At 43.8% G+C, this 14,048-nt stretch overlaps 1 protein-coding gene across 6 annotated transcripts; it reads right to left on the bottom strand.

The window, feature by feature from the left end:
• Positions 1 to 928: 928 nt before the first annotated feature.
• LOC115144775 (bromodomain-containing protein 1-like) lies at positions 929 to 13,336 on the bottom strand. Of its 6 annotated transcripts, XM_029685834.2 has the most exons (13): positions 13,006 to 13,336; positions 10,238 to 11,610; positions 9,991 to 10,147; positions 9,348 to 9,479; positions 8,161 to 8,289; positions 7,717 to 8,029; positions 7,280 to 7,549; positions 6,631 to 7,128; positions 6,417 to 6,543; positions 6,074 to 6,204; positions 3,225 to 3,319; positions 2,718 to 2,866; positions 929 to 2,560 (listed from the first exon to the last, which is right to left on the bottom strand). In XM_029685834.2, the coding sequence occupies exons 2-13, from the start codon at positions 11,599 to 11,601 to the stop codon at positions 2,377 to 2,379; spliced, it is 3,549 nt and encodes a 1,182-aa protein (XP_029541694.1). In that variant the 5' UTR covers positions 11,602 to 11,610; positions 13,006 to 13,336; the 3' UTR covers positions 929 to 2,376. The 6 variants fall into 6 exon arrangements, with proteins under 6 accessions (XP_029541694.1, XP_029541693.1, XP_029541692.1 ...); XM_029685833.2 differs by lacking the exon at positions 3,225 to 3,319 and having other exon boundaries at positions 2,454 to 2,560; positions 13,006 to 13,334; XM_029685832.2 differs by lacking the exon at positions 3,225 to 3,319 and having other exon boundaries at positions 2,454 to 2,560; positions 9,979 to 10,147; positions 13,006 to 13,334.
• Between the last annotated feature and the right edge of the window lie 712 nt (positions 13,337 to 14,048).

The following is a 14,048-nucleotide window of genomic DNA, read 5'->3' on the forward strand; positions in this document are numbered from 1 at the left end:
TTTGACATCTTTGACCAAGTCTTGTGGAGATGTGCCATAAGTGTTTATTAGGCTTGTTGCACATGACTCAGGGGTCATGACCTGCCTGTCCCACCCATGACCTGCAGTGTCACTGAATTTCATCAAATACAATGTGGTGCAACTGCATCAGTCGATCGATGTGGGCCTTGGGAGAACATTTCCCTTACCATAGTGATAGACTAATGATCAACATACTGTTACAGCCTGACATTGCAGGCCTAGCACTCTCCCTCTGCACTGCAGGCATCGCCTTCCTTCCCCAAGCGACAAGATGGCATGCAGAAATAACGTCTTCTCAGACTCACCTGCTGGGGTTCTCTTACGTAATTTCACAGCCGTCTGCCCCACACACACACACGAGAGGGACTGCTGCCGAACTAGCGGATAATTAGCTCAGTCAAAAGTTCTCTGATGAGGCTGATGTTGGGAGATTAATCTTCACGGTTAGTTGACTTTCTCCGGCTCATGCCGCTGCAGCCTTCCTCCCCAAACAATTAGCATCCGATTGAGGGAGATGTAGGCGGTGAGAAGCACACTGTTTCTGCATGGACTATGTGCTTCCCTTACATACAGTCCTGGAGAAAATAATTATTTTGCTATGTTCAGCCATTAAAATAAACGTACAAGGTCAATGTCAAAGTTTATTATAACACTTATGGTTTTGTAAGGCAATTATCAAGAAAATTTGCATTTAGGCTATTTGATAGCATTAGACAGAAACTTCTAATCTAGATCATGGTTGTACTATCATGTATTAGATGGTGGCAGTAGACATGAGGTCCCTTGGTAAACGTAATTAAAGTATCTCATTCAGTAGACTTTTGCCATGCCATAGCTCCACCTTGTGGTAGTCTATGTAATTGTCCGTTTCATTTCATCAAACACAAAATCCATACAACACAGAAAATCAGTGATTCAATAACATTTTTTTTATTTTCAGTGTTTTATAAAAAAATACTGGACTTTGCCAGCATCTACTCCATTGGCTATAATGTGGTTTTCCCAGAGAATAAGACTAGTAAAGTCTATTTATAGAACATCCATACGAAACTGTATTTTGGGATACAGAAAAAAAGATCCTCCCAACTGAATAAAATGCCATGGATTCTATTCCCACCTTTAAGATTAGTGCCTCTGGTAAAAATAAAAATAATGCAAAAAGGACATCTACAGTTGGCTCCTAGTGAGCCATTAGTATCTCTTACGATTCGTTCTATATAAAGTAATGCATATACATTTCTCCTTTACAATAAATTACTACAGGCACATTCACCCATGTTCATGGTCCCTGTAACACAGTCAAAACCATTGTGTATGAAGACAAAGGTTTGCAGGTTGTTATTCCCCGATCTCTCTCACACACACACACACACAAAAGGCAAAAAAAAATGTTTAAATGTATGAAAATCTGGGCAGCTGATTTTTGGTTGTGTGTGAATGATGCACTTTCAGCTTTTTAAAACACTGAAAGCATCTGATGCATACAAGTATAAAGATTTATAAATATGTACAAAAAAAAACTAAAAACAAACACCAAGTCCGGTAAAAACATTGTTTTTAAAAACACATTAATGCCAAGAGAAGCTTTCCATAAACTTCGATAACTTAAGAAACCGTAAAAAAAAGTAGCTCAAATAAAACGTTCAATCAATACAGTATATATTTTTTCCCCCTGGTTGAGTGTTGTAGCCTAGACTTGCACAGGTTGTAGCACCAGAAAATATTTAATATGCACCATAGTGCTGCCATGAATCACCCCTGCAGTATAAATAGCAAGAAAGTGAACACGCAGTACCAATAATACATGAAAACAGAATAAATTAGTGTCAGGCCTTGTGAAAGGTATTTTCAGGGTTAAATCCAGGGTTGCTGTAGAGAGTAGATTGGAGTGAGGGTGAGAATCATGATGGCAGTGAAGGTTGCAGCAGTCTTGCAGCACATTACAAGACAGACTCAACTCCGGCACATTCATCACATTAGACCAGTGATTTTTACAAGTCAGTCCTTAGACGCCGTATGAAGGTTTTTGCAGCCGCCAATCCAATTACTTGAGTTTAGTTGCATAGCTCATAGATTCATTTGAATATACTGCAAGCCACAGTATTTAGAATGGAATAGATTAAAATGGAGCATACGCAGCGTGGAGTCATACCATTTACCCATGAGCAGCTCAGTTAATATAATCAAGAGACGAGGTGTAATGAAAACCTGCAACAAGAGACCGTTGGGCTGCTCCTTCAATACAGAGGAGACAGTAAACAATGGTGGGTGTGAGGAATACCAGGGCTGCTGTGGAATATCAAGTAAACAGAGTTAAGGACTCCCTCTAGAGGTGAGGAGGTTGCATGACCAGATTCAGTCCACATCGCAGGGCTCGCTGCTAGGCCTGTCCCCGACCTGGCTCCAGTGGCTCATGGCGCGCTGGAAGGCGGTCTGCACAGCTTTACGGATGCCAGAGGAACGGCCCTCCTTCAGTTTGAGCTTGTCCACGGTCTTATTGATACCAAAGGCAACCATCTTGGATCTAGGAAGCCATTGCCTGTCAAATAAAGTGACGTAGCATTAGCATTATGCTACATCATATTACCTCTACTACTGGTCCTCAAGAAAACTTGAACCTGGACATTTAAACTGTTGGCCACGTTAGATTATAATACAAGTGGCGAACCATTGAAGGGGAGGGAGCATCATCTCACCAGCTGTGCTTGTTGTCGAAGAAGTGGACGAGGAAGAGTTTCTCTTCGGACTTGTACTGCATCAGCTCTCCGACTCTGAGGACGTCCAGAGGGGGCAGGGAGACCCCGTGGTGGTGATGCCCCATCCTTGACAGCGTCGGGTCTATGATCTGCATTGGGGGGGGTGAGAAAAGTGATTGACTCTAGTGGTCTGAAAACAAGAGGACGCAGTGAATCCTGGTGGTGCAGCAGTGGTTCAGATTGGTGGACCGGAACTGACAAGCAATCACACTAACAAACTACCAAATACAGATGCCATGCTACCTGAGTCACCCGGAAAGCTCTAAGCATTCTGTATTACTCCTCAGCGACTCCTAACACACTCATACCATCCACAACACATTGCAGCTGAGCAGCTTGCTGCATGAGTGAGCACAAACACGAGCTACACCACTTACGATGAGACAAATGGATGGGAAATGAGACATATAGATGGCCAGTCTCTGGGACACAGGCTCTCTCACTCACCAACGCAGGGAAGGAGGGATATCCACTACATTTTGCCCAAACTAGTTTAAGGGGTTCAGCACTAGAGGACATCCAAACATTTCCGCTGACAACTTCTACGGAAGCAGGAATAACGACAAGCAAGTTATGGGGGCGGGGGGTTCCACTGCAAACAGACGAGAATACTACTCTAAAAGCCATGCTCACACTGATAGGGAAAGACAACAGTAGCAAACAAAAACAAGAATGTACGTTCACACACAGGGAAATATTACAGGGAATCAAAACATTGAAATACAGTGAATCGTATGAATTATGAAACAACACAAGGTCGATGTAGAGGGTAACCATTCTGCAGTTTTAGACCAAGGAGAAGACAACCGAAAACTTCTGAATTATGTATAGGAAGTGGGATTGATTAGTCTGGACAGGGAGACCATTGCTGCCTTAGGGCATGTCAGCTCAGGCCACTGGGACATTAAAAAAAATCCCAACCAAGGCCACAGTGTGGGAAGAGCCTCAGCTGTCTGCTGTCAAACGAGCTCATGTTCCATGCTCAGACACAGTCTTGCCAAGAACACAAGCTCCTGTCTAAATCAAAATATGTACAGTACCAGTCAAAGGTTTGGACACACCAACTCATGACAGGGTTTCTTTATTTTTACAATTTTTTACATTGTAGGATAATAGTGAAGACAACAAAACTATGAAATAACACATATGGAATCATGTAGTAACCAAAATAAAGTGTTCAACAAATCTAAATATATTTTATATTTGAGATTCTTCAAAGTAGTCACCCTTTGCCTTGACAGCTTTGCACACTTTTGGCATTCTCTCAACCAGCTTCATGAGGTAGTCACCTGGAAAGCATTTTAGTTAACAGGTGTTCCTTGTTAAAAGTTTATATGTGGAATTCTTTCCTTCTTAATGCGTTTGAGCAAATCAGTTGTGTTGTGACAAGGTAGGGTTGGTAAGATAGCCCTATTTGGTAAAATACCAAGTCCATATTATGGCAAGAACAGCACAAATAAGCAAAGATAAATGACAGTCCATCATTACTTTTAAGACATTAAGGTCAGTCAATCCGGAAAATTTCTAAAACTTTGAAAGTTTCTTCAAGTGCAGTTGCAAGAACCATCAAGCGCTATGATGAAACTGGCTCTCATGATGACCACCACAGGAAAGGAAGACCCAGAGTTACCTGCTGCAGAGGATAAGTTCATTAGAGTTACCAGCCTCAGAAATTGCAGCCCAAATAAATGCTTCACAGAGTTCAAGTAACAGACACATTGCAACATCAACTGTTCAGAGAAGACTGAATCAGGCCATGGTTGAATTGCTGCAAAGAAGCCACTTTTTATTTAATTTAATTAGGCAAGTCAGTTAAGAACAAATGATTATTTACAACGACGGCCTACCAGCCAAACCCGGACGACGCTGGGCCAATTGTGCATTGCCCTAAGGGACTCCCAATCACGGCCGGTTGTGATACAGCCTGGAATCGAACCAGGGTCTGTAGTGACGCCTCTAGCACTAGATGCAGTGCCTTAGACCGCTGTGCCACTCGGGAGTCTGAAATTCTATTAAAGGACACCAATAAGAAGAGACTTGCTTGGGACAAGAAACATGAGCAATGGACATTAGACCGGTGGAAATCTGTCCTTTGGTCTGATGAGTCCAAATGTGAGATTTTTTGTTCCAACCGCCGTGTCTTTGAGACGCAGAGTAGGTGAACGGATGATCTCTGCATGTGTGGTTCCCAGCATGAAGCATGGAGGTGGTGTGATGGTGCTTTGTTGGTGACAACGTGATTTATTTAGAATTCAAGGCACAGTTAACCAGCATGGCCACCACAGCATTCTGCAGCGAAACGCCATCCCATCTGGTTTGGCCTTAGTGGGACTATTATTTTGTTTTTCAACAGGACAATGACAACACACCTCCAGGCTGTCTAAGGTCTATTTTACCAAGAAGGAGAGTGGTGGAGTGCTGCATCAGATGACCTGGTCTCCACAATCACCCAACCTCAACCCAATTGAGATGGTTTGGGATGAGTTGGCCTGCAGAGTGAAGGAAAAGAATCCAACAAGTGCTCAGCATATGTGGGAACTCCTTTAAGACTGTTGGAAAAGCATACCAGGTGAAGCAGGTCGAGAAAATGCCAAGTGTGCAAAGCTGTCAAAGGGTGTCTACTTTGAATAATCTCAAATATTTTTTGACATGTTTAACACTTACATGGAATCATGTAGTAACCAAGAAAGTGTTATTTCATAGTTGAGGTCTTCACTATTATTCTACAATGTAGAAAATAGTCAAAAGAAAAGAAACCCTGGAATGAGTAGGTGTGTCCAGACCTTTGACTGTTACTGTATGTTGTACCAATCTTAGAACTTGCTAACCAGTCGAGACAAAAAATCCCCTCTACTTAACCTGGGTACCAGTCTGTGTTAATATTCCAATTATTGCCATTCCTTGTCATGCTAAACAAATGTTTAGTATATGGACACAGAGTACATGGAGTGGAATGTTAGCACAAAACTAGTCTGGATTTCAGGCTACCCTCTACTTGCCTAAGCTGAGACTTGCAGTCCATTGGAAGCCAATACATGCACAGGATTCCTTGAGGTTTACTGGCCAATTCGTTTTGGGAAAATTGTAGAATTCCAAATTACTTAGAATAAAGTTTAAAAAAGAAACTAATACGAATCCACTTTTGTGACAGGGCAATGGCAAATGACTGTTAGCTATTCCAGAAAGAAATGATAAACCACTACCACAAAAACAGATACATGTATCATTCATAATGTAAGACCCATCCTGGCTTTAATCTCCTGAAAGTGTGTTTGTGCTAAGAACCAGTGTCTCACCTGCTGCAATCTTAGCGGCTTTGGTGAAGTCCCCATTTCCGATAGAGGTGACGAGTGCGTTTTTGTCATCCACTGTGCTCCTACGTGCCATGGATGGCCTTCCTTTCCCACTTTTTGGCACGCTGACCGTGCTGCAGGAAACAAAGGGAAACTAATGTGCCAAAAGTGGAGTGCAACATCCTGCCTTTGACCACAGACGGCTCTTAGAGCAGACACTGGATATAAATGCTAACATGGCACTGTGATGCAGGCCCACTGCCTATCCTGTACCTGGTACTACACAGTAGAGTGCTGCAGGCAGAGAGGCTGAAATATTGCTAATGTGCTTAGGTGACAGTCATACCTGGTGCTACACAGCACGCTGCCGCTAGGGGAGATGCTGGACTCGGAGGTGCAGCGCCTGCGAGGCTCCATCGGCCTAATGGGGCTGGTTTCAAGCTCCGGCTCAACAACAAATCCATTAGCTAGTCCTGGAGACAAGAAAAAAAATATCCATTAGATTTTGCATGCCCAAAAAATTTAGATAATCAAAAAAATCATTTAACACTGGGCTTTACCTGTGTCAAGACGCTTGATGGGGGATTCCTCCTCATCCTGGTCACAGCCTCCACAGGCACTGTGGGTCCTCTTCCTGGGTAGGAGGAGAGTCTCCAGGCGAGGAATAACCACAGAGAGGAAGGTTTTGGTGCCCAGCAGCGGGGAGCCGAGCTGATGCTCAGCTGTCCTTGGGGGCTTCTGCGGGCTGGCATTCTTAGACTTGCGAAAGAGCACATTGGTCCGCCTGTTGCCCGTGCTAGAGGGCTCTGCGAGCGTGGAGGTGGCCCCAACACTAAGGTGACTGTCGGAGACCAGCGGGTTAGAGATGTGCCCGTTGAGGGTATCCCGGGGTACTGAGGTAGTGGGCTTGACACCGTTGCACTTGAAAGCCTTCTGGCTCTTGTCCCCATTGGATTTGATGGGCTTGAGCATGGGAGGTTCTGAATGACTGTCTGAGTTCACAAGTGGCGGCGACGAGTTCAACGGCTCTAGTTTCGGTGGGAGCAAAGACTCCCCTTCTATACAACCAAGACAGAATCACAGAAGGAAATGAAAAAATCCTGACATGTAGAACAGGCAAGCTAATAGCCTACAGTTCATCAAATAAGACAAAGCAAGGAGAAAGCATTATTGAACAAATTCTTAGCTTTTAGACCACCTGGTACGTACCCTCTTCCTGTGTGCTGTGTCGAGTGGGGGGCAGTGGTTTCTCCTCAGTCTCTGCTGGTTTCGGTTCAGAGGGGGCGGCAGCGGGGTGTTGCGTCTTTAGGTATATCTCGCTGCGAACATCTGTGATGGTCTTTTTAAGCAGCTTCAGTCGCTTGCTGCGAGACGGACTGGACTTCATGGCACTGCTCAGGTCCAGCTTCTCCAGCAGCTCTTTCAGTTGCCCTTCTAAAGACATGTGCTGCCGGTTGGCTGGGTTTAGTATCTGGTCCACTGCAAGACACACAAAAAAACAACTTGATTGGCTGAGCTCAGTTGTGGCCCCATTCCAAAATGCTATAGTATCATAAATCAATAGTTAGATTCAGCAAAGGGTATTTAGTTGATTTGGCTGTGGACCGATTAATATAGAAGTAAACATATGTAGAACATGTTCTTACCATCGTCCCAGGAGAAAGGGGAAGGAGCCTCCACCTTTGGCTGCTCAGGAAGGTGCATCCCGCTGGCAAAGTCAAAGCCGATTCGCTCAGCCTCCCGACAAGTCTTCCTGAGGATGGCCCCGCCTCGGTCTTGCAGACGCAGACCGGCCTTGTAGAAGAATGTGTCCTTGGCGTTGTACTTCATGCAGTTGAATATGATCTGATCGAAGTCAGCCTCAAACTCCACCAGGCTCTTGTAGCCGTGGGCATCAATGCGCTTCCTCATGGTGGAGAAGTCCATTGGCTTCTTGATGTGGTCCAAGTAGTCAGGCACCTGAGAGGGATGGGGAGATGGAAAATAAAACATGATGCTGATAGAAAGGGTACCCAAAGAATGAATTAGAACCATATGGTACCATTTGTTTTCAATCTGTGGAAGTAACATTCTATTGTGGGGGACCTTACCTCTTTAACGCTGACAGGCTGGGCAAAGATTTTGGCTGGGTCCTTCTCCTGAAGCTGGTCCAATACCGCCCGAAGTAGAATATTTAAAGGTGTGAGCTGTACCTCTAGAACGGACTGTTGGAGCTTCATCTGAATGGGGACAGGACAAAACAAAGCTGTAGCAGTATACTAATATTTACTAAGGATTCCAACAACCAATCCTAAAGCTGTTTCAACAACAAGCTAGGTATCCATCCAATTGACGACAGACTTTCATGCAAATATTCTAAAATATGCATGAAGAAAAAATGCGCATTTTCCCACCAGTGGTGTGTTTTCACCAAACGGACTAGTTGAGGATAACAATCAGCGCGTGATGTAGAGCACACAAAATTAACCTGTTCACAAAGTTTTCATGTACCAAATAAAAATCTAAAGTTTGTGTTTCCGTCGCATTTAACTCTAGCAATGGTTTTGTCACAAAAACTGTTGCATTATATAGCAAATGTGCCTTCTCTGGTCTTGGAACATGCGCTCTAGCCAAGAGCTTGCCAATACAGTGCAGGAAGGCTGTGCAGGTAGGCTATGCATACATAATGATATTAGTATGGATTTGAGCGAGAATGTTTTATTTGTCAAACAGCAGTCAAGCATCAATGTCACCAGAATTAGACCCTCAATACTTATTGGAAAGGAGCATCAAGACTACTGTGCACTTTCACCACCCTATGAATTTCATCAGTTATTTCATCTGTAGCCTAATAAACCGCATGCTTTCCGGAGTTGTAGTGGGGGGACCACACACACCATATCATCTTGTGACTCCAAGTTTACTTCGATATGGTGGTTTTTATATCAACATTTGTGCATAAAAAGGCATTTCCATCAGCATTTCTCATAATTCATTTTAAAGACACAAAAAGATCCTACCATGTCGAACAAACAAACGATCTGTCGGAATTTCTAAAATTGTACCGAAATGTCCGGTTTCCATTACAGCTGTCATGATTTTTATTTGTTGGTACTCAGTAGGACTTGACTCGCATAAAAACTTTACATGCAAACATGGTTAGAGATTATTTCAAAAGGTGAAGAAATTCATTTTACCACAGTTTATTTATAGGAGGGCTCACAACTATCCATTGATATGCTGTAACAAACGTTCTAATTTCACTACCGTGGAAAATAAGAAAACCAATTCTCTGTACCTCCGCTCTCTTTAGCTTCTCCCTCTTCCTGATCAGTTCCAGTAGTAGGCGAGCTCTCTCCAGGTCTTGGCGTAGGCGATACCATTCCTTTAGCTGCTCCTTCATCGCTTGATTATCCTCCACCCTGCTGTCCTGTAACATCAGAGTCCAAAAAGGCATTTTAATGTACATTCACAAGAAATACATCTCAGGTAAAGGGGGGGGGCAGAAACTTACATGGCACTACCTTCAATGGACACTGGTGGAGAGCCGTTTTGAATATGGCTCTGACTAAAATAAACTGGGCTAATTTTAATTACATTTCTTCTCTTTTTTTATAGTGTATATTGAAATGAATGGCCGATCTCAATTTACATGTGTAATATTATGTAGTGTCATGTATAGTATGCATTTTATTTGTTGTGTTTTGTTTCCTCTTTGGACCCCCCAAAAAAATACATAATCCCAAAACCTTTGAGAAAATGGTGCAAACACAGGAAACTGCTCCATATTTATCAAATCAGCTATTAGCCTGCTTTATTTTTTATTTCCGAGCGTCGGAAAAAGGTTTTAAAACACAAGAAAATTAATTTTTAAAGCAGACACGATTCCCTATCTCGAGGATTTGGATGCCATGAACAATTAGACTGACCACTGGACTGACCAGCTGCTCTGGTTTGGGGACCTGGGTGTTAGCCTGAAGACGCCTGATCAGCGGAACGCCCTTCCTTGACTGTCTCTTCAGCATCCAGTAGCTCAGGACCCGCTCCACAAACACCTTCTTCTTCTGGACAGACACTTGATTGAGGATTGTGTCAAAACTGGGGGGGCATATGTTAGCATTGGTCATTTAGGAAAATACTTAGAAACATTTGGTTGGTAGACAAATGAAGTAAAAATAATATGCCTACCTGCTAGGGGTTATACTAGGCCCAGGTGCAGCAGGAGCCTCTTCCTCTACCTCAGGCACCACCACCACCATCTTACTCTTCTTCAGCCACCCTTTTAACCTCCTCCTACCTCTTTTGTCACCCCTCTTGTGACAGATACCGTTGTTAGCGTGGCCTTCCACGTAGATGGCAAGGGGTCGCCGGGTGCACCCTTTAGGAGTGTGAGCGCAGCAGAAGGCTGTCTTCTTCACAGAAAAAGTGGACGAACCGGTCTCTGTGAATTCCTTGACAGGCTCCATTTTCATGTAGAGGCCGGCCTTTTGGGCACAGCTGACATGAAAGGCTGTGTAACAGTTAACCTTGTGGCACTGGATGCAGGCCCCGGCACCCTTCTCCTTGCAGAGGTAGCAGGTGAGTTTCCAGCGGGCGGGCGGTATATTGCTGACACCGTCGATGGGCTCGATGAAGACCGTGTCAGAGAAGCCCACCTCTGGTACCCACAGGGCACACACCACGTGGCCCCAGCGGTCATCGTCCGTCTTCTTCAGGGCGCCGCCCTTGTTAGGGCAGAAGACACACTCAGCGGGCCGTGAGGGGCACTGGAGGCAGTGGCGACACAACCACTGGCCCTCTGGGATGTAGGGAACACCGTAGCACTCCTGGTGCACGGCCATGTTGCAGGAGTCACAGAAGAGAATAACATTGCTGTCCTGGCCGTCTCCGTCCATGCAGATGCAGCAGACAGCGTCTTCGTCGATGAGGGACTGGGGGTCACTACGGCCCTGGCTGTCAAAGGAGGACTCCTTCTCAAAGCGGTCCATAAGAAACTCAAAGAGGTTCTGGGACACCTGGCTGGCACCCTCACTTTTCCTCTTGTCGTTGAGCAGATCCAGCCAGGCGTAATCCTCCTCATCCATGTCGTATTCCACCTCCTCATCCAGCTCTTCGGCCGTCTTCTCACAATACATATAATAGATGGAGGGCCTCCGAGACACTGCGGGAAGGTTGTACTCCACAGTGCGGAACTTGGGTTCCAAAAGGGCGCTTACTTGAGGGTCAGCGCCATGTGTGGTAGTGAGGGCTGTGCTCCTCTTCTGCTGGTTGTCTTTGAGTCTCACCGAGCGCACCAGGACTAGCTGGGGCTTCTCGTTGTTCTCCTTGTTGCTGTTGCACTCCATGATCTCTTGGGCCGTGGGGTCATCGTCGGTGATGACATCCAACTTGTCATATATGCTGATCCTGTGCACGCGGCCATCTATCTCCAGGTCCACCATGCGCTGAGCCTGGGCGTAGGTCATGGTCTCCTTGTTCGGTGAGGGTTTGATGGGAGAGGGGGGCCTCTGGGGCGTGGACATGCGATTGTGATGCCGTACTTTTTTCTTCATCTTGAAGACCTAAAGAGCCATAAAAAAAAACGATTTAATTGAAATTTCACTTGGGGCAATACCAACCAAGATTGTAATAAATCATTAGCCAACCACAATTTCCATTTCTTGGTTTCAGTTATGTCTACTATTCTGACATAAAATAAGGCTCTCAGTTAACAAGACAATGCCTAGTCCCGAATGTGGCGATCCTTTCCATTGTGCCGCATTGTTAGTCCCGAATGTTGCGATGTTTTCCATTGTGTACAGCATAACTGTGTACATTTACATGGATGTAGAACAAACTAAACGTTCCCTGTCTGTCACGCATGTTTAATCACATTATATTTTAACTTACACTGACGATTTATTGTCCGTGCGGTTGCTCATTCAGCTGGTCGACATTCGACGAAATATTCACAGGGAAGTATTATTAAGCAGACTACAACATGTGGGTCTCTGTGTGCGGAAATAATGATGTTTGCTCATGACCTAAGGCACGTGCACAAGACGGAAGTACATGCAAGTGATGCATTTATACTAACCCAAGTCTAGCAGGTGTTTACATGGTTTTACGAATGTGCCAGAAATGTCAATGGTAATACATGTGCTATTAAAAGTCGGGTAAATAATACTTTCCTGTGGATATTTTCCCTCAAATTTCGACCAGCTGAATGACCAATCACACAAACAACCGGTAGAGTAATATCAAATATAAATGGTAGTCAACATTCTTCTGGCTTGTAAGAAAACGTGTCAAGTTTCTGATCTTTTTTCAGACTATACCAATAACTTGTATATGATTAATTAGACAACAATTTAGCTAGCCTGGGTAACGTTAGTCAACTGTCAAAAAACAACATATAGCTAGCTAATGTTAGCTAACTTACTAACTTGGCAATGCTAAGTTGTGCTAGTTAGCATTAGCTAGCCAACTGCTTTAAACAAGTCACAATTAGATAGCTACTTTAAAGTAATTGTAGGTGATGTTGTAGCTATTAGGCTAGCTGGCTAGAAGTTAATTAGTTAACGTTCGCTAGGCTAACTTAGCGTAAAGCCAGTTTGTGGCTAGCAAATTAGCTAGATTCCGAGCTAATGTGGTAACTACTGAGCAAACTAACGTTAGCTTCAATTTGTTGAACGTTGAGCAAGGCATAAATATAATATGTATATGAAGCAAGGAGAGGGAGATCCCGTAAAAGCAGAAGCGCCAGCAGTCTCACTTCTAGAAAGAGTTAGCTAGCTAAGACTGTTCGTGCACAATACGCCAAGAGGGAAATATGGCGTCGGACTAAACAAGAATCCGAGTCCATTCGTTAAAGTTATAATTTTCCCCACTAGCATGTATAATTAATTTATATAAATGATTTTAGGTCGGTCTAAAAAGCACGTGTGTGTGTGGATAGGAAATTTGGCTATACCTACCTTTGTATTTTCAACAATTCTGCTTTTGAAAACAGCAGCGCTTGCAAGCAATGGCGCCGAAGTAGCCTGCGCAGAGCAGCAGCAGTATATCCACACACAATCCTCTCATCCAACGGGCACCGCTCGAGCAGTTTTGAATTATAAATTTGAAAGATACCGAGAGGTATCCACGACGAGTGTCTAAATTCCAAATTCGATTCTATTTCAAACATAAATATTTCGGAAAAGCCACCAAATACTAGCTAATGTCCTTTTCCAACAGGGTAATAATCAGTAACTAGCAAGCTGCACCTGGTTTCTTTTTCCCAACAACAATGCGGTTGTGCAATGTGCAGCGACTCCATAGAGATGGATAGAGCACGCTAGTGTCCAAAATCTAGTGTTAGCATGGGCAGCGCCTTCTACTTTAAGTTTTATTGGCGAATCGCAACCAACTGACAGGTGCATACGGCGCCACATACTGTACTGGATTGTGAGGCCGGTCACGATCTATCTATACCACTATATTCTCCTAACTAACCCTTAATTTCTAATAATATAAAATAATTCCCCTCAAGCCTCACTACTCCCATCACCCCCACCCAAAATACCACCCACTCCACATTCCTTTCCAACCTCTCTGACCATATCAAACAACCTCTCCATTTCTATGTTGTACATTTCACAAAATAATACATGTTCAAACGTTTCCTCTACCATACATCCATTACACATTCCAGTACCAATTTCAAAGATTAATTAAATCCTGAATTCCCTTCTCATCCTACCTTTTCTTCTCATTATCTAACACTATCTCCCATACAGATTTCCTTGAACTATAAACATGTCTGCCCTTACTACTTTCATCCCATTGTCTCTGCCAGCAATCTAACACATTTTTTCAGGATCAATGTTTTCATTTCCCTTCTACCCAACTGCACCTGAATATGCACAATATCATTTTTCACTGCTCTTTTTGCTATTATATCTACGATATAATTTCCATAAACACCTGAGCCGGAATCGAACAAAACAGAATTTCAATACCATTTATTTGTAACCCA

Source organism: Oncorhynchus nerka, linkage group LG17 (assembly GCF_034236695.1).
Source record: "Oncorhynchus nerka isolate Pitt River linkage group LG17, Oner_Uvic_2.0, whole genome shotgun sequence".
NCBI lineage: Eukaryota > Metazoa > Chordata > Actinopteri > Salmoniformes > Salmonidae > Oncorhynchus > Oncorhynchus nerka.

What these genes read in the sequence shown, in the direction of transcription:
- LOC115144775 (XM_029685834.2), bottom strand. Translation starts at nt 11,601, where the DNA reads ATGAAGAAAAAAGTACGGCATCACAATCGCATGTCCACGCCCCAGAGG. An exon ending in AGAAGCTAAAGAGAGCGGAG is followed by an intron (nt 8,290 to 9,347) that starts GTACAGAGAATT and finishes GTCCCCATTCAG; the next exon opens with ATGAAGCTCCAACAGTCCGT. An exon ending in AGCCTGTCAGCGTTAAAGAG is followed by an intron (nt 8,030 to 8,160) that starts GTAAGGTCCCCC and finishes CATCCCTCTCAG; the next exon opens with GTGCCTGACTACTTGGACCA.